General features: G+C 36.8%; 2 protein-coding genes across 3 annotated transcripts in view; one reads left to right on the top strand and one right to left on the bottom strand.

Annotated features, from left to right (window-relative positions):
- The window catches only part of erlec1 (endoplasmic reticulum lectin 1), a 462,586-nt gene that overhangs the window by 61,850 nt on the left and 382,557 nt on the right, over positions 1–18,179 (top strand). The window lies entirely within an intron of this gene.
- psme4 (proteasome activator subunit 4) overlaps positions 1–18,179 on the bottom strand; it is a 94,519-nt gene that overhangs the window by 8,385 nt on the left and 67,955 nt on the right. For both annotated transcript variants that reach the window (XM_062968839.1, XM_062968840.1), the window contains 15 exons: positions 17,278–17,414; positions 16,006–16,059; positions 15,157–15,286; positions 13,648–13,729; positions 12,360–12,513; positions 11,866–11,935; positions 9,655–9,780; positions 7,637–7,789; positions 7,126–7,230; positions 6,261–6,352; positions 5,413–5,544; positions 3,555–3,763; positions 3,293–3,378; positions 2,216–2,344; positions 549–704 (listed from right to left, as the gene is read on the bottom strand). In XM_062968839.1, the coding sequence (XP_062824909.1) occupies positions 549–704; positions 2,216–2,344; positions 3,293–3,378; positions 3,555–3,763; positions 5,413–5,544; positions 6,261–6,352; positions 7,126–7,230; positions 7,637–7,789; positions 9,655–9,780; positions 11,866–11,935; positions 12,360–12,513; positions 13,648–13,729; positions 15,157–15,286; positions 16,006–16,059; positions 17,278–17,414 (1,815 nt within the window). The remainder of the gene's footprint in view (positions 1–548; positions 705–2,215; positions 2,345–3,292; positions 3,379–3,554; positions 3,764–5,412; positions 5,545–6,260; positions 6,353–7,125; positions 7,231–7,636; positions 7,790–9,654; positions 9,781–11,865; positions 11,936–12,359; positions 12,514–13,647; positions 13,730–15,156; positions 15,287–16,005; positions 16,060–17,277; positions 17,415–18,179) is intronic.

Here is an 18,179-nt window from a genome sequence, read left to right as displayed (position 1 = left end):
AAGAAAATCCTTGTGATAGGTTTGCCTTACAGCTGCCATGAATCAAAAATGACTTGATGACACACAAAAATTAAGAAATGCATTTTGCACCAAAATAAACACTTGCTCAGAGAGAGAGAAAGATGATAAATCAGAATAAAAGCATCAAGAAAAACAGTTAACAATGTTCAAGTCTCACTGGTTTGAGTGAGGGCAGGTTAAGTATCCACTTAACTAGCCTGTTGTTATTAGCAAAGACTGTGGTTGCTAAAATCAGAAATGTAATGAGCCACTACGGAAAGACCTACTTGTAGCTGAAATTGGCAGTTTTAACCGGTGAAATAAAAACGCAAATTAAAATGAATTGTTATAGAGATGAGCACATTTCATTTTCTGGCAGACTACCCACTGTAAGAAGAATCCAAGTATGCAAGCATTAATATACGTTTTGAGTAGCTATTAGAACATTTCAAAAAGCCTATGCGTCAGATCCAAGGCTATGATTCCACTCGCATTACGCAAGCAGATGTACAAGTTGACAAGAAATTCAAACGTGTGTATTTGTTCACCTCAAGCTGTTCATCTTCCAGTAGTTTTATAACCAGCCATCTGATGTCATCTACTGCTTCTTCATTGTTTAGGAAAATAAAAAAATTATAAAATACCATGGTTTGGAGGTAGGTTAGCACTGTGTACCTAGCATGCCAGGAACTATTCTTTGCTGTCTGCAAAAAGATAAAGAATTTTTTAAAAAGGTTAGAAAAATGAGGTAACAAGAAATCCACAAATCTCCCATATAGGTGAAAAAACAACCCCCTTTAATTACATTTCAAAACTTATCTAGCAGTAATAATGCGAACGGAGGGGGAGATAAACTACTAAGAGTTTTTGGGATGAGCAAATAGCCTCTTCACTTTAAAATATGGTTTTTGTTGCTATGTGGGTCAAACACACACTAGTCCCTGAAAATCCTTATATTCTCTACTTAAAGTCTTTCTCCATCTTGATAAAGTTTTCAAATGTTGCTCTGAGATGCCTCCAAGAAAAGAAAGCTAGGGTTTGGAGACAGCCATTAAAATTAACTCTTTAGTTTATATATAATGCACATGGAAATGTGAACGGGTTGCTAGGACTATGCCTCAGCCTCTCATGTCTTTCCACTCTCCTCAATTGTCACTACATTTGAATCAGGCATAATACAGTACCTTAGATGTCACTGTTGGAAACAATGCTAACTGTAGCAGAAGCCAAAAAAAAAAAAAAACCCTTAACATCTAGATACTGAAACAACAGCTCTTTCAATCAGTTTGACACACTAATCAGCATAGTGCCTAAACTCATTATGGGAATCCTTGGTAGTGCATTTCAAGCTATCTAAAGGACCGGCAATCCCCACCTTCTCAAGCCAGAGGTTGTGATACTATATTTGTGCTCATTGGCTACATTTTTTTCTTTGCTGGAATTCTCCAGAGAATAGCAGCAGGTGACATCTTGGCCAGAACTGGTACATGGACCGCCACGTTGACTAACACTGCTCTATTATATGGTAATCCTAAGCTTTTTAAAGGAAAGAGTGGGAACACTGTCCTCCAGCCAGCTGAGAATATGGATTTTAGTTGGATCGCTTTCAATGAAAGCTCACACCTCTTCTGGGAGTCCTGATGTCATTGAAGTGCTATAGTTAGCTCTGTGTCTATAAAAACCCAGTTCCCAAATATTATTTGCACTCCACTGTGACCTAAAAATATAATATGGATCACAGTTTGCTAAACTATATTCTATGCTAGGCCCAGAGGACAGAATTAAGTCTAAATTCAACTCCAGTTGTATTCCAGTGACACCTTTTAACTTCAACCCATATAACTTAATCATTTTATCCAACCTTGTGAGGAAAAGTATATTACTATCTTTGGAACTGCAACTGAGGCAATGAGAAAATCCGCCCTCAACTCCTGCCACGGGGCTTGTCCTTATCACAGACATCCTGTAAAGGTGAATGTGGTATGATGCACTCAAGCTTTATGATCAAAGCCAACAGAGATGCAATATATCAACTTTAAGAACGACACGAATCCCCAATTTGGATAAGGAATACTTGACTAAGGAATACAAGCTCTGTTCCTCCTAGATTCAAGCATCTCAATATTCAAGGTATATAAACACCACTTTATATAAACTCAACTCAACAAATTGAATGTCTTTATTTATCAATTTTTAAATAAAAAACACCACATACTTGTTTTAGCACCTGAAGTACCAAAGGCACTTGTTGGGGATACAGCAATCCCTGAGACATTAATGATAAACACATTTTAGCATCTCTCTTCAATTCATCGTAGCTATTATCGTTTTCTACAGGTGCAATCTGTGGAAATAGTACAGGGGAAATTAGCAAAGTATTGAAGATCATATCAGTTTTTTTATCTAAGCAGGAAACATCTGTGCAACATTTAAACTACAAATCCTAGCTCTTGTGTTGAGCTGCATTCACAAATACTCTACACAAAAGGAACTGGAATTATCGCCAATCTTTTGTAGATGGAGTATGTCACTGGCTTCTTTATGATATTGATCCCAAAATGTCTGGGTAGGGAATCTAACACTGTGAAAATACATCGTTATGGGGGACTTAAATGGAGATTAAAAAGTAAGGAAAAAAATCCTTGGACAATAGCATTTTTGTATAGCCCTTTATATTTATTTATTATTTATTTTATTTACCCCATTTATACCCCGCCTTTCTCACCCCGAAGGGGACTCAAGGCAGCTTACACATGGAACAATTCGATGTCCCAAAACACATATAAAATCAAAGATTAAATTATTAAATATTTTAAAAATGTAGACATAAAAATTTAACCATTACAACAGTTAAAAATCACACCAACCAAAAAATCAAGGTCTAAAGTCATTTATATGCAAAGAGGAATGAAATGGGACCAGAATCTGGATAACTACAGGCTTCAATGCTTCTACATCCAGAGTGCAGATAATTTCTGACTCACCTTCGTAGCTCTGCAGCTCCATGCTGTGTCACACAAGGTAAACACAACTTGCAGGTCAAAGTGAAAGGGACCGTAAAAGCTCAGTCTATTCTCACCTACACCTGACTGTCGAATCTTCCCATGTGACTCAATGCATGACAGACCAGCAGAAGTGGCTCACCAATCCATGTGCTTATGTCCTTCAAACAAGGATCTTGTTAGAGATGAGGACTTAATAAATGGCTCATTTGTCATGCATTGTCGGCTTAACCTTTACAGGAGCCCAGTCTACAAAGTGAATGCAACAATCTGAGTAATAAACCACGTACCTTGAAAAACAATGGCAAAAGCTGGAGTTGTTCTGTCACAGCTGTGGAGAAGGCTCTCCCTGCACTTGCCATCAACCACTTCAGGACTGTTGAAATTAAAAGTATGACAAAGAAAACAGCTCAACACATGGTGAAACCCATCAACAGGAAAATAAGAATACTTAAAATGCGTTCTAACTGTAAGTTTTCTTAAAAGATATCTCCAATTCTCAATCAAGCTAACACTGAATTTGGTTCTTGCTAGTGTGGCACAGGCACTTACTGGTTTTCAAGAGTTTAATGCCCTGAGTTCGCTCATCTTCATCTCCAATGCCATTCTCTTCCATAACATGATTCTGGATTTCTTCATCCACTTCCATAAGGGGTTTGAGTTTTTCAAGTATTCGGGAAGTGAATTCATGGACATGAGGAGACTTCGTTGGAGCAGTATTTGGTAAGGAAACATCTATCATGAAGATGTATGTCAAAACACTACATAAAAAAAAGAAAACACACTGAATGTTAATATACTTTTAAAAATTGATAGTTTGTAGACAGTCAAAATATGGTCCCTTCTCTCCAGCCAATCCAATACAGAGAGAGGAATCTAATAATTTCTTTAGATAATGTAAGAGATGAGGAACACTTTCAGAAGAATCATACAGTACAATCAGATTTTGACACACTAAGAGAAATGAAAGGAGGTTAGGCACTGAGCCTGGAAAGAAATGGCTAAAACTTTCTTATTCAAGCAGGATTTTAAAGACGGTTTTTAAGATCAAGTGTCTGATAATTGGTTTTAACTGTGAATTTTTAATACTGTTATTTTTAATTCTGTTTTAACCTCTGCGTATTTGTATATTTTAAATTATCTGGTCATACTTTTAATGTAAGCCTCTTTTGAGTCTCCTTCGGAAAAGATAAAGCAGGATATAAATAAACATACCGTGTTTCCCCGAAAATAAGACAGTGTCTTATATTAATTTTTGCTCCCAAAGATGTGCTAGGTCTTATTTTCAGGGAATGTCTTATTTTTCCATGAAGAAGAATTCACATTTATTGTTGAACAAAAAATGAACATTTATTATATACTGTACAGTAGTTGTCATCACAAACCAGCATAACCAGACAAACTCTGAATCCTATCAAGAATTTCTTGTTGCTACCATTATTTCCATGTACAACTGGTATGTACATTTAGCAATCCTGAATGCTCTGGTGTTCTGTTTGGCAGGCACTGGGCATGCTTCCAAACAAAAACGTTGCTAGGTCTTACTTTCAGGGGAGGCCTTATATTTAGCAATTCAGCAAAATTTCTACTAGGTCTTATTTTTCGGGGATGTCTTATTTTCGGGGAAACAGGGTAGTTATAATAATAATCTCCAATGAAGTTCACTGGAATTAAATGATTACTCTGTTCTGTTCCTGACAAAACTAAAATGCATTGAAGTTCCATAAAAATAAAAATATAAATGAAGGGAAAGAGGTATTTTGTAAAATAATACATCTATGTATCTCAGCAAGCAGTATCTAAGAACAAGAATTCTCTCCTGCATGAGAGCGGGGGGTTGGACTAGATGGCCCATGAGGTCTCTTCCAACTCTACTATTCTATGATTCTATTATTCTAAGTGTACCTTCTAAGAGAGCACATTTTATCCACAATGTGTCATTGCTGCGGGCCCTAAAGTCATTTCAAACATGTAACAACCCTAAGGTGAACATATAGCAACCCTACCAAGGTTTATAAGCAGAGGCTGAATGGCCATCCATCAGGAGTATTTTAATTGTGTGTTCCTGTATGGCAGAATGGGGTTGGAATGGATGGCCCTTGTGGTGTCTTCCAACTTTATGATTCTATATTTCTACGAACCTATCACAGTTTTTTGGAGAGCATGATTTGGTCAGCGGGAGATTGGTCAGAGGGAGATTGTCTTTGCCAGTGAGTCTCCATGGCTAAGGAGGTGTTCAAACCCTGGCCTACAGTCGAAATTCAGTGCTCAAACCACGACACCCCACTGCCTCCCACCCAGAGCAAATTCTTCAGTGTACCTTATTTATTCAACCAAGAGTTGTTAGTGGTTTTGTCTGTTTTAGTTTCAGCCCTAAAGATAGTGCAAGGGTTTCGGATTTGATACTAACCTTCCTATCCTCTCTCTGACATTTTTGTAAACCTGGGTGAGTTTAGGTTCCAAGTACTTCAGCAATCTGTGCAGCAATTCTGGGACTCTCCATTCTTGCTGTGCAAGGCCCCCTTGGAGCACATACAGGCGGCTAGGTGGAAGAAAAGAGGAACAGACAAGCTTGTGTAACATTTCGAGAAAAGAAACTCAGTAAAGTACTACCTTCCCTTCACCAAAGGAAAAAGTGATATAAGCAGATGTAGTATAAGGGAATTGTTGTCGTCAGATAAAAAACAAATAAAAACAAAAAAAATTTTTTTACAAAAGACAAAAACAATTCCCCCTCACTTTCAACATTCAGTGGTCCGTGTGAATATAAATACTTTGATAGAAGTGAAAACCAAAAGAGAAATAACTCTTACACTTTCTTGTATTCAGCCATCTAAATGTTTAAGTGTCACACACATACCTTCTGGGGGAAAAAATCACCCTTGAGTAAAATGTTCTAATATAATATGATAGTAATATGAGCAGTCTAAACAATTGTGAGCTGTCTTACATTAAGTTAGACCACTGGAACATCAAACGAAACACTGCTTACTCTGACCAGTAATAAAACCTCAATTTCCTCTGTAAGTGTTTTTATGTAATCATAACATGCCAAGTATCTCTCTAGCCTTTTGTTAAACAAATTAATTAAGTCATTTTGCTCTTAGTGAGCCAAACAGATGAATTGTGATGCCATCCCTTATAAGAAGTCTCTTCCACTGTATGCTAACAGAGGAACTATCTGTTGTGTGTAAACCTGAGCCTTACTGTCTGTCATCCATGCCTCAACACAGAAATGGGTAAAATGAAACTGTTTACCATGCATCGACAAATGACCCTCCTTCACCACTCAGTGGGGACTCCAACAACAACTCAAACAACCAGTGCAGCTTCCGGGGGTCTCTGCTCTCCTGTAATAATAATTTTAAAAAGCAAACCGGGGGAGGGAATAATTTTTAGCAACAATGAATGAAATCTTAGGCAAGTTTTCTGAAAAGCAATTCAGCTTCAAACAGTTCTGTGCATTTCATATCAAGATAATGAGTTTTTTCCCTAACAAATCCTTTCCGCCCAAACTAGACTTTTTTTTCCAAGGTAGGAGATCCTCCAAGATATAGTATATAGTCTATGATATATACTATAAAATATATACTCCAGATATATATAATTTTGATTCAAGTGTTCTATGTAAATTCCTGTATGCTTTTATATATTTTATGTTATTTGATGTTTAATTTGCTGTACATTTTATTGGTTTGTTTTGCACAGATCTGCTGCCAGTTTCAACTCTAATTTTTACTCGGTTGTTAGATTTCAGAGGGTCCCATGTGTATTCTTGTTAACTTTGAGGGGAGAAAGGAAACTATTCAACCCTGAGTCTTTTATCTCTTTATCTAGCACTCAACGTTTTGCCAAGCTACATAAGGCAAGATGTTTCTTTAGCTCAATTTCTCCACTGCTTCTTCCCTTTCCTTTCTTATGCTTTTCACCTCGTAGCTATAATTTTTTTCTTGGCTTGCCAGATGCCAAGCTCATTTGTGGTTTAAACAGTTATAGTCCCTCCCAACCCCATGATGTGATTAAAAAGAATGGTGCTAATGGAACTAAAATCCTTCTGTGACCTTGTGAGAAATGGCAGCTTCCAAAATACAGTATGGCATGGCAAGGGATGTGCAGGACTTACACACGATGTTGCTATACATGTCCCCCAGTCATTGTAGGTCTCCACTGTAATGTTGGATAAAGCTGTTCTTAGAAGTGGGCAAAGAACCTTCCAGAGGTTCTCCACCTGCATAGAAAAGAGAGGGAAGGAGGTAAAAATAATAATATGAGAGAAATACATGACAGCGCGAATTTCTTACAGCAAAGGACTTAATCTATACTATATAAAAGTCAAAGTATGTATGTTTGTTTGTACCAGAAAGGCTATGTGAAGTGGACCTCTAAGATGTCACTGGGAAAAAAGGTGACATTTGTGTAAAGGAAAGGGAGGGAGGGAGGGAGAAAGCAGCCACAAAGAGAGCTATATTGCCCTCCAGACTTTCTGAGGTAGTTCCTCTCACAGCTGGAGAAGGGAGAAAGGAGGGGAGGGAGGGGGAAAGGGGAGGGAAAGAAGGGAGAAGGAAAGGAAAGGCGGAAAGGGAAAGAAAAAGGGAAAACATACACTTTTTTTTGCCAAGAACACAATACATTACCTTGTCAAATGTCCAGTGTTTGGACCCTCTTATCAAACCAGCTACAATTTCAGCTACACATCGCTGGGTACTTTCATGGGAATCTGCAGCAAGTCGTTCCAAGTGGGGTTTCAGCACAGGCAGAAAAGCATCATCGAAGTTTCTGAACAAGCCCTGATAAAAAGAAGAGGCTTAATGCCGTGCCTTAATAGTTCTAATTACTTTTATAAAAGGGCTTGCACTTTTCAAATCTAACAATTTCAAAATGACAATTCTTCAGAACACTCAAAGAATATTCAAAACAGAGGGAGAAAGATTTTCTACACATTTTGAAAATGTGTATATTTATATCATTTTAGTGTATATAATTATATTTTTATGATACTATTCTCTACAAACATAAGTTGGAATAATTGTATTAGCATTAAAAGACAAACACAGTCATGATCCTGAAAAGGAACTGGAGACTTCTCTCGCTCTATATATGGAATACTCCATTTTTTTTGACAATTCTTGAATTATAGTCCTGTGCTCACATCCAATGGAAGTGAGTTCTTAAAATCTGCCCACGTCTGAAAAGCTACCGTGTTTCCCCGAAAATAAGACAGTGTCTTATATTAATTTTTGCTCCCAAAGATGTGGTAGGTCTTATTTTCAGGGGATGTCTTATTTTTCCATGAAGAAGAATTCACATTTATTGTTGTACAGTAATTATCATCACAAACCAGCATAACCAGACAAACTGTGAATCCTATCAAGAATTTCTTGTTACCACCAATATTTCCATGTACTTTATGGAACGTACATTTACCGATCCTGCATGCTCTGGTGTTCTGTTCGGCGGGCATGCTTCCAAACAAAAACTTTGCTAGGTCTTACTTTTGGGGGAGGCCTTATTTTTAGCAATTCAGCAAAACCTCTACTAGGTCTTCTTTTCTGGGGATGTCTTATTTTAGGGGAAACAGGTTATTTACAATATTAATTGTATTGTGTGGGAATTATAGAGGCAAGGGGAAATATTCCAAATTAGAGAAAATCATCTCATTATACTGAAAGCCTACATGTGTATATGGAAGTACTTGGAGTAATTTGTAATATTTTACTCCTCATATTTTTCATGTGAGTTCCTTTCACAGATGTGTTAGGTATACTTCTTTTATAATGCAAGTATTGCAGAGTGTGTTCAAGTTACCTGACAACTTACAGAAACTCAATATGTATGCCACCACCTTTCTCTGAAATATGCCCCACAGTGGCTGGTATTCTTTGGCAGTCTCTCACCCAAGTACTAACCAAGGCCAACCCTGCTTAGCTTCCAATGTCAAACAGGATCTAGTTCCTCTAGGACAGGGAACCCCTGTTCCCAACCTTTTCTTGACCAGGGACCACTTTGACCAGGAACCACTCTCCAACATTAGTACCAAAAGGGTTACGAATCAGGTTTTGGTCAACTTCAGATTCGGTCTAGGTATTTGGGGTGCTGATTCAGAAAATTTTATTGAATAGACCACATCAGCTCTAGTTTCTGATACAGAACATATGCCATCCAGTAGTCGCCATCTGCTCGCCCAGAGAAAACCATATTTCATAATCTAGGGTGGATTTTCTTCACATGTCTTGTGGACTTTATTTTAGGTCCCGTGGCCCACCAGTGGGCTGAGTCCCACAGATTGGGAACCATTGCTCTACGATACTAAAGGCGTCAGTATTAAAGAAAGCAATATAATAAAGTTGAATACAATTATCTGGCTCTGAAAATCAGTCAAGGCCTTTATAAACCATGAACCACAGGTCACATTTCCCCTTCTGGATGTAGTTCTGTCCTAATACAAACCAGATGTTTAGGTGAGAACTTGAGCATGAAGAGCCTTTGGCTTCAACATTCATTTTCAGCTTTATAAACTATACTTTATAAAACCTTGAATGATAAACATTACAAAGCAGTAGCTGAAAACAGAATTTACTTCAGGGATTTTCAATCCTGGATGCCACCTTTTTCAAGAGAAGGCTAGAAATCAAAGTAATATAAAAATAGTTACCTTGAAGAGGCAAAATCTGCGGGGATTGAATTTATCTTTTCCTTTTCTGTCTTCTAAGGAAAGAAACTTGATTAACTGCTCAACAAATTTTGGATCACAAAAATGATCATATATGACTTGTTCTGCCTGTAAGAAAAAACAATACAATGGAATTACAGACTCACTATAATACTTAGTTCAACAGTAAAGGCAACAGTGTGAGCGAAAAATCACTATATGTCTGAAGGTACCTTAACCTTCAAATCAATCTCAATGACAACAGTAAAAGCTGGGAAATTATCACATTCTCAAAGCCTTGATCTTGGAACTCTCCTATGAAAGGGGGTAATAGTAACCAATTCTATGGCAATTTGTACATTCTAACCTCCTTACATTAAAATGTTTAGTTCAACAAGTCTTTAGATTTGTCATAAAGCAAGCCACAATAAATAGCCTTTAGGACAGACTATCGCTCAGTAAAAGAGAGCAACCTTTCCATGTAGGAAAAGACACCAAATGCACTGCAACCCAGGTGACTGGCATCAAGAAGGCAACCTGCTTAAAACTAGACACTTGCTACAGGTTAAGTGAGTTTCTGCATTCCAAAATGCAAAATACTCCAAAACATAAAACTGTACACAGGGCTGGCTAAAATAAGGACACATTTGCTTTCTGATGGTTCAGTGTACACAGACTTTGCCTTATCCACAAAACACTGTGTAAAATTACTTTCAGACTATGTGTACAAGGAACACAGTGTTCCCTCACTTATCGCGGGGGTTAGGTTCCAGGACCACTTGCAATAAGTGAAAATCCATGAAGTAGGGACACTATATTTTAATATTTATACATTATTTTAGTAGTTGTACACTATTTTATCAACCACTTGGGCTCTTTTTCTCTCCCTTCGACTTCTCCTTCCTCCCTTTCCTAGGCTGTAAATTGTATTTTTTTTATGATTTATACTCTTCTTTTAGTTTATTGAAAAACTGCGAAACAGCAAATCCGAGAAAAGTGAACCGCGAAGTAGTGAGGGAACACTGTATATCAAACATAAATGTCATGTTTAGATTTGTTAAGATAGGCTCTTTTGCACATATATGAGAATATATGCAAATTCAGGTATTACAAAATCCAAAACACCTCTGGTCTATACTACCACTGGTCCATTTATACTGTACTGGTAAAAATGGATCAGTGGTAGTATAATATTGCTTTGTCCAATATTCTGTCCATATTCCTTGACACAGAGGCCTGATCTACATTGTGGATCTTGGTAGACAAAATGCATGGTTCCCTTAGTATTGTAACTCTAAAATGTACCTGTAAAAAGCTGCTTTAAACTGTAAAATGGGGCTTGTATTGCTTAAGGCCTTGGTCCTGGCATTCTCCAGTTTATGCATTTGATTTATTTAGCTGTAAGATGGTTAAAGGATCACCAACAGCCAATTTCTCATGAGAACAATACTGAGATCCTTAATGATCTTACATTCCAAGACTGGCAGCCTCTCTATACATCTTTAGTGAAAACCCGATAAATGAATGGATAAACTGACTCCATGAAAAAAATGTAATTCAAATGAAGGCATACAGAAGTTGTAACTTTGGTGGTCAAGAATAATAGAATTGCATCCTTTAGTCAGAAAGTCTGAGGGAAAGAAACATTTTCTTGTTCTTTTATTTGTAAAATGCCACGCACAGTGAAGATGCTATGTAAATGATATTATTAATACAATTTGTTACTGAAAACCAGAAATGTGTGAATATTCTAGGAGAAGCTGTGTATAGCTTACTTTCATCTGATGTTCACCTAAAGAAAAATATTACTATTCGCAGGCTTAATCTCCAAGTCACAAAAGAGCAACAAATTATCGGTATGTTTTTCTGTTTATAAGGTAAAGGTAAAGGCTTCCCCCTAATATTAACTTTAGTCATCTCTGACTCTGGGGGTTGGTGCTCATTTCCATTTCTAAGCCGAAGAGCCAGCATGTCCGTAGGCACCTCCAAGGTCATGTGGCCGGCATGATTGTATGGAGCGCTGTTACCTTCCCATTGGTTTATAGTTGTCATGATTTCCTTTCGTATTTTAACTGGGATATATGTAAAGCCCAGTTAATCAATGAGCACCCTTTCATTGATCAAACCCCTCTCCAGTCACCAAAATATTACACATATATGCTTTGTATCAGAAAAAAAATGATGTTTACCAACATTTCAAAAGACTGTTCTCACCTCTGAAAGCTCCTTTCTACTCCTCCCAAGCTTTGGTTGCTCTTCTGCTGAAGCATAAATTTCCATATTTCTAGAAAATGCAAGGAAAATATTCTAGATTATAGTATTCTTTGGGAAACTTTAGATCTGCCAACATGATTCTATAATCAGCATCTGCCAGAAGTTTCCCTTAGAATCATGCTGGAGAACGTGAATTCCTAAGAGGAGTTCTCTCTAGGTCCTCCAGTCTGATTGACTTGTCAACATCTACAGATTCCATAGAGATTATTTTAAATCAAATTTGCAAATAATCAAACAGATAAAAGTCAAACCCACAAATGTGAAGGGCTGAGTATATATCTTATAGATGAATGCCCCAAAGAGCTATTCAAATATAAAAGAAACATTGAATAAGTAACATTGACTGCTTGTCAAATCAAGAATGATCAGCTCTCAAGATAAATGAAGTGGCACCACTCAGATTGACTAAATCAGAAACATAAGCCAATACTTACTGAGGCCAGGTGTAGTATCCCCAGTGTGTTTTTTCCACAAAATGGCAGACCTCCCAAGCCTCTTTCGTCTTTGGTAAATTGGCACTGTCATAATGCAGCCACTGGTTGTCAGGTCTGTCACCAGCCTGGATAGAAGGAGACTGAGGGGCTCCACCTTTTTGCAAGGACAAAATTGCAGTTATTAAATTTATTAAATGGCATTTTCTGTATCATTCAGCAACATGGAACATTTGAGTTTTTCCTGCAAGTTCTATGTCTAGTCTCTTGACTTTCCTGTCAATTTATAATATCCTTCATTTCCAGTTCATACAGCAATTTTATTTCAAAATAAGAATAAAATAATTAAAACTGTACTATGAACCAACTGCTCTTTATTTCATCACTATAATTTATTTCCCTCTTAAACCAGAATTCTATGGATCTATTATAGTCTTTTAAAACCTATAAAACCCTACAATAAATCAGTGACCAAAGAGAGCAAACAGAACTTAGCTAAAACTGGAAACAAAGAGCAAGCAAATTAAAACCTATTAAAACAAAAGCAAATATGGAATATATGCACTAAAATATATCTACATAATATAATTATTGCAAAGTGCTTTATTCTTGGCCTTTCCCACACAAGGAATAGCATCTTTTAAAATTACTTTGATTTATCACTAGATGTAAAACTCCCTGCAAACCACTGTAAATATGTAGCCATTTTTAGTCAGGATCGAAGTAGAAACCACAAAAAATTGTATATCTTCAAAGCCTTTGTTTATTTTCATAAATACTATAACCCACAGCTTAGAGAGGTGTTTACAAATCATGGTTAGTTTCAGGGCTCAAAATTCAGCTAACAAGATACAGTGTATTACCCACACAACAATTTTGTCACATGCCATTTGGAAATGAATGCCAGAACTTTGTATCTGAACCTCCCACATTGTTGGTGTTGTGACACACATTATGTTCAATTCCTCTTACAGCAACCCTATCTTAGGGGTTTGCTTGGCAAGATTTATTCAGAAAAATCATAGAAACGACCCCAAGGGCCATCCTGTCCAACCCCCTGCCATGCATGAAAATCAAATCAAGGCAGTCCTAACAGGGATAAACAGAGAAAAGAGAGAAAAATGTAAAAGCCACTGGGCTTGCCTCTCATGGTAGAAACAACTCAAGGATTTGTAATTCTGCATGTTAACAAGGCGCATGTCTCACATTTACACTTACACATGCTAATTAAAATGTTTTAGTGGTTAAAAATAGCTTGTAACCTGAAATCGTTTATGTTCAGTATACTTACTGATTTGGAAGGGACAGATGGATATCTTTTTGTGAGATCTCTTCAACTGCTTAAGGATGCCAGCCACAGCAGAGATTGCCATCTAAGGGCGGGAATGAGAATCAACTGGCTTTAAGAATTGAGAACTGTCAATTTCTTTCATTATCAGCTTTTAAAAGGAAAATGGAATCTGACCCAGATCTCTTCCCCCTATGTATTACAGGACTACATAAATCAGAACCACTGTCAGGTGACAAGTAGGAAGAACTAACACCTTTCAAACTTTGACATATCCAAGAGAAAAATATTCCCATATTCTGTGCTTATAGACCATGTTAGCTTCAGAGTACTCAAGCCTACTTCACTATTTTTCTTATTTATTTTCTGCTACAGATGCTTCTGAAAATGCTGCCAGTCTCCAAGAGACAGGGATCATAGTTCAAGGACAGAGCACAATTGGTTCAATTTGTGGCATCTCCACTTTAAAAAGGAAGAGGGAATTAGCTGCTTTGAGGCTCCTATGGGGCAGTGAAAATGTAGGATATAAATAGAAATAATAATAATAATAATAATAATAATAATAATAATAATAATAATAATAATAATAATAGGAAAACAGTGAGTCACTGCTAGCCAGAGTATTATCGCATTATTCTCTGATACATCGCACAGTCCTAGACACTTGGAAAATGTCCAACATGTGATCCAATACAACAGCCAGCATAGTGATCTTGTTAGCTGTGTACTAATCTTGTTGTGTATCAAATAATAATAATAGGAAAACGGTGAGTCACTGCTAGCCAGAGTAGGCGATTCTAGACTATATGGGTATTTTTTTATAACGCAGTTCCCTATGATCCCATTTGTAACAATTTGTGTGTATAGGTATTTTAAGTCACTTGTTGACTAATGTTGATGCCATGTATTTCATAGGGGTTTCTTTTGGCAAGAAATACCTACTATAGTCTCATGTATGCATAGCAGTTTTATCTTAAAATGGTAATGACAATAATGTGAGAACCTATTCCAAACAGCACATACCCAACAGGCCTGGTTTTTAATATTTGTCACAAATATGGTGTTATCAAAAGCAAGCATATGAAGAAAGCAATTGTGACTTCCTATATCTGTTTTAGTGGAATTGAATTCATATCACAAAAACAGACCTCTGTAGGTTAATCTAAGGTGATTATGTGATATGATTCAGGCTCAAGTATAGTCAAAATATGCATGCAATTATGTTTGCTATTATGCATGGTTTCAGGTATCCACAGGGGATCTTGGAATATATCCCCTGCTGATACAGGGGTCATTATGTATATTATACTGTATCTTCAGAATCAGAAGCACTATGTCTCTGTATGCAAACTGCTTGGAGGTGCCAAAAAGAGGTGCTATGGCATTCATGTTCTACTGTGGACTTCCCAAAGGCATCTTGTTCAACCAATGAAAGCATAATGGTGATTAAGCAAAAAATTAATATGATCCAAAGTATATGTTCTTGTATTTAAGTAAATTCATTGCATTTACCTTGCGAACAACGAGTGCATCATGATTGAGACATTCCACAAAGAATTTTATGGCTCTCACAGGCAACACCCTGTCGTCTCTTAAGAGGAGGGACAGAAAACCAATGCCAATGTGTTCAAACTTCCAGGGTCTGGGGAGAGGAGGAAAGGAAATGAAAGAACTTTTATGAGATAAAGTTAATTACACCAAACACAACTGATCACTAAACAAAGATTTCTGATCACTATAACAATACTCCATTCCAGTATTGACAAAAATGACACAATTCTGACAATGAAAACAGCTTTGATTTTTAACATATACTGCACTTCAGTGCTGTTGAATGCATTTCTTTGCTTCCTACTTTAAGGAAGGAAGTAGTAAACAAATTAAAATCCCAAGAGGAAGAAAAATAAAAAGAAGCAACAGCAAAATTAATTAATTAATAAATAGAGTTTTTAAAAATAAAGCAAATAAAAAACAACAATTCTAAGATGAAAATAACTTTCAATTTGTGAACTATTCTCTTTTAAGGTTTTCCCTCCCCGAAACAGACACATTTATAAGATTCCTTCATAGATGCATGTATGAATACTTCCAAATCACAACTTTTGTCACAGGGACAAACTGCAAAAAAACATTGTAAACAGTATGTCTGGTATTGGAAGGCATAGGCCATGCTGCTTGATAATAACAATATCTGCACTGAGATGCAAAAAGAACTTCAAATCAGAGAACATTTTTTGTATTTCATTTGCCTCTTCCTTACTTCACTTTGAAAAAATATATATAGTTTCTATAGTTTTATTTAAAAGCATCTCAGTCTCTAGAACATGAATTACATTATGAAAAATATACCCATATACTTACAGATTTCTTTGATCCACACAATCTAAGAGCTTGTTTATCAAGTTTTCATAATTTCTGAAAACAGTAAGAAACATTCAGGCATCACAACACTTCAATAGTATTACATATACAGTAATGTCAGGCATGTGCCAACAAAAGCAAAATTCAATTATCTATACATGTAATGGACCATGGAAGTAAAAACCCACATCACATCCATAAATATGTCTAGTATCATCCTTCAGACAAGTACAGTAGAGTCTCACTTATCTGACATTCCGTCTTATCCAACACTCTTATCCAACATCCCTTTCCTCCAGAATTTCCCCTTCTATTAAAGGAACACTCCCCAACTCTCTCTCCATTCCTAATAAGTGAAAAAGGCATGACAAGGAGGCAGAGGAGGGAGAAAAGGGGGAAAAGAGGCAGGATGAGAAGCGGAAGCGTCCTCCCTCCTTCACTCTGCGATTTCCACACTCCTCTTCCTGCCATTCTAGCCCTGAGGCGTTGCCTTGCCTTAACCCTTTATTTATTTATTTTATTTATTTACAGCATTTATATTCCGCCCTTCTCACCCCGAAGGGGACTCAGGGCGGATCACATTACACATATAGGCAAACATTCAATGCCTTTTAACATAGAACAAAGACAAGACAAACATAGGCTCCGAGCAGGCCTCAAACTCATGACCTCCTGGTCAGAGTGATTCATTGCAGTGATTCATTGCAGCTGCTCTCCAGCCTGCGCCACAGCCCAAGCCTTTGAGTCCCTGTTGTTAGTATTCTAGGTATCTAGGAGACTCCGTATTATCTGACATTTTCATTCGTCTGACATTCTGCCAGCCTGTTTATGTCAGATAAGTGAGACTCTACTGTACTAGTATCTGCTATTTCTTCAAATATAATAATAATGTGCTAACATAACTCATAATTTTCTGGTGACATATTACTAACATAATTTCTATAAAGCCTTGAAACAGAAAAATTGCCAAAACTGCCATCACTATCTGAAGTTTTAGAATTAGATGTTATTTATTAAGCTAAAAAATAGAATACTGGCACTAAAAAGTGGGGCAGGGAGGACATTATTACCATAATCTTTCTCTACTCCAAAAGTAATAAATTACAGGTGACAATGATATTTGTAACATGTTAGTTCTATCTCAAGAGGCAGACAAAACAACTCTTTAACTTTTCTCTCTGCTTCCAAGGTGAACCATAAATTGTCCAAATACAAAGGAAGTGTTCAGGTTTCAGTTGATTCCACACATCCTTAACTCTGCCTGACACTTACTGGGAGGATTCAGCATTTCTTTCTTTTTGTCTCTGAATTCCTAACTGAAGCTCTTCCGAACTAAGGCCTGTCCAGCCATTGTGCAGACTGTTGGATTTCTGCATGAGAACAGCAACCTCCACACATTTCTCTGGAACCTGGAGGGAGCGAGATGCAAATTAATATTTTGACAAAACACGAGAACGTTTACAAGTGAAATACAGTATGTTTTCTGTGTTTAAAAGACTACCATAGCAAAAAAACAGTATTTCATATAAATAGGGAACTTTTTCTTTCACTGCTACTTCAAGGAAATACCCTAAAATTATGTACAGACACTCAACTTGAAATTTTAGGTCTAAATCCAGTGATTAGTTCTAAACTAGAATAGAACTATACCTAAGGTATATTCAATATGGCTACTGAATCTGGCATCTTGAAATTCACTCTTACAGAAGTACCACTTATTCCATGTGTTTGCTTTTGTTGGAACTAAACTAAATTTATGTCATGATTTCCTCCCCTTAATATCTCAGCCAACCACATACCTATACCTTAAATCCTTGTCTTAAAAAGTTTGATTTTCTTCAAAACAATGAATATATGTTCTTAAATGCCCACAGACATTTTCCCAGCCCTGCTCAAAATGCTGTGACCTAAACTTTGAATTTTCTGTAGTATTTACCATATTATTTGTGCATACCATATGTCAAGAATTTTAGTAAAAAAATGGACCCACAAAATTTTGGTTAACTTATCCATGAGCCAATGTAAGTAGTCTACCTCAACTCTTATTTTTTTTTAAAGGAAACATTCCCTGTTCTGGTTAGAGCGGAGAAAAGCAAGAGCTTTATCCCAAAGGAGAGAACGTAAAAATCAATCATCTCTATCTATTCTTTCAACTATGCTAATATTTCAGGCCT

The sequence above is a fragment of the Anolis carolinensis genome, chromosome 1 (assembly GCF_035594765.1).
Source record: "Anolis carolinensis isolate JA03-04 chromosome 1, rAnoCar3.1.pri, whole genome shotgun sequence".
Taxonomy (NCBI): Eukaryota; Metazoa; Chordata; class Lepidosauria; order Squamata; family Dactyloidae; genus Anolis; species Anolis carolinensis.
Note: the sequence above shows the minus strand (reverse complement) of the source record. Positions and strands in the feature narration are given on the sequence as shown.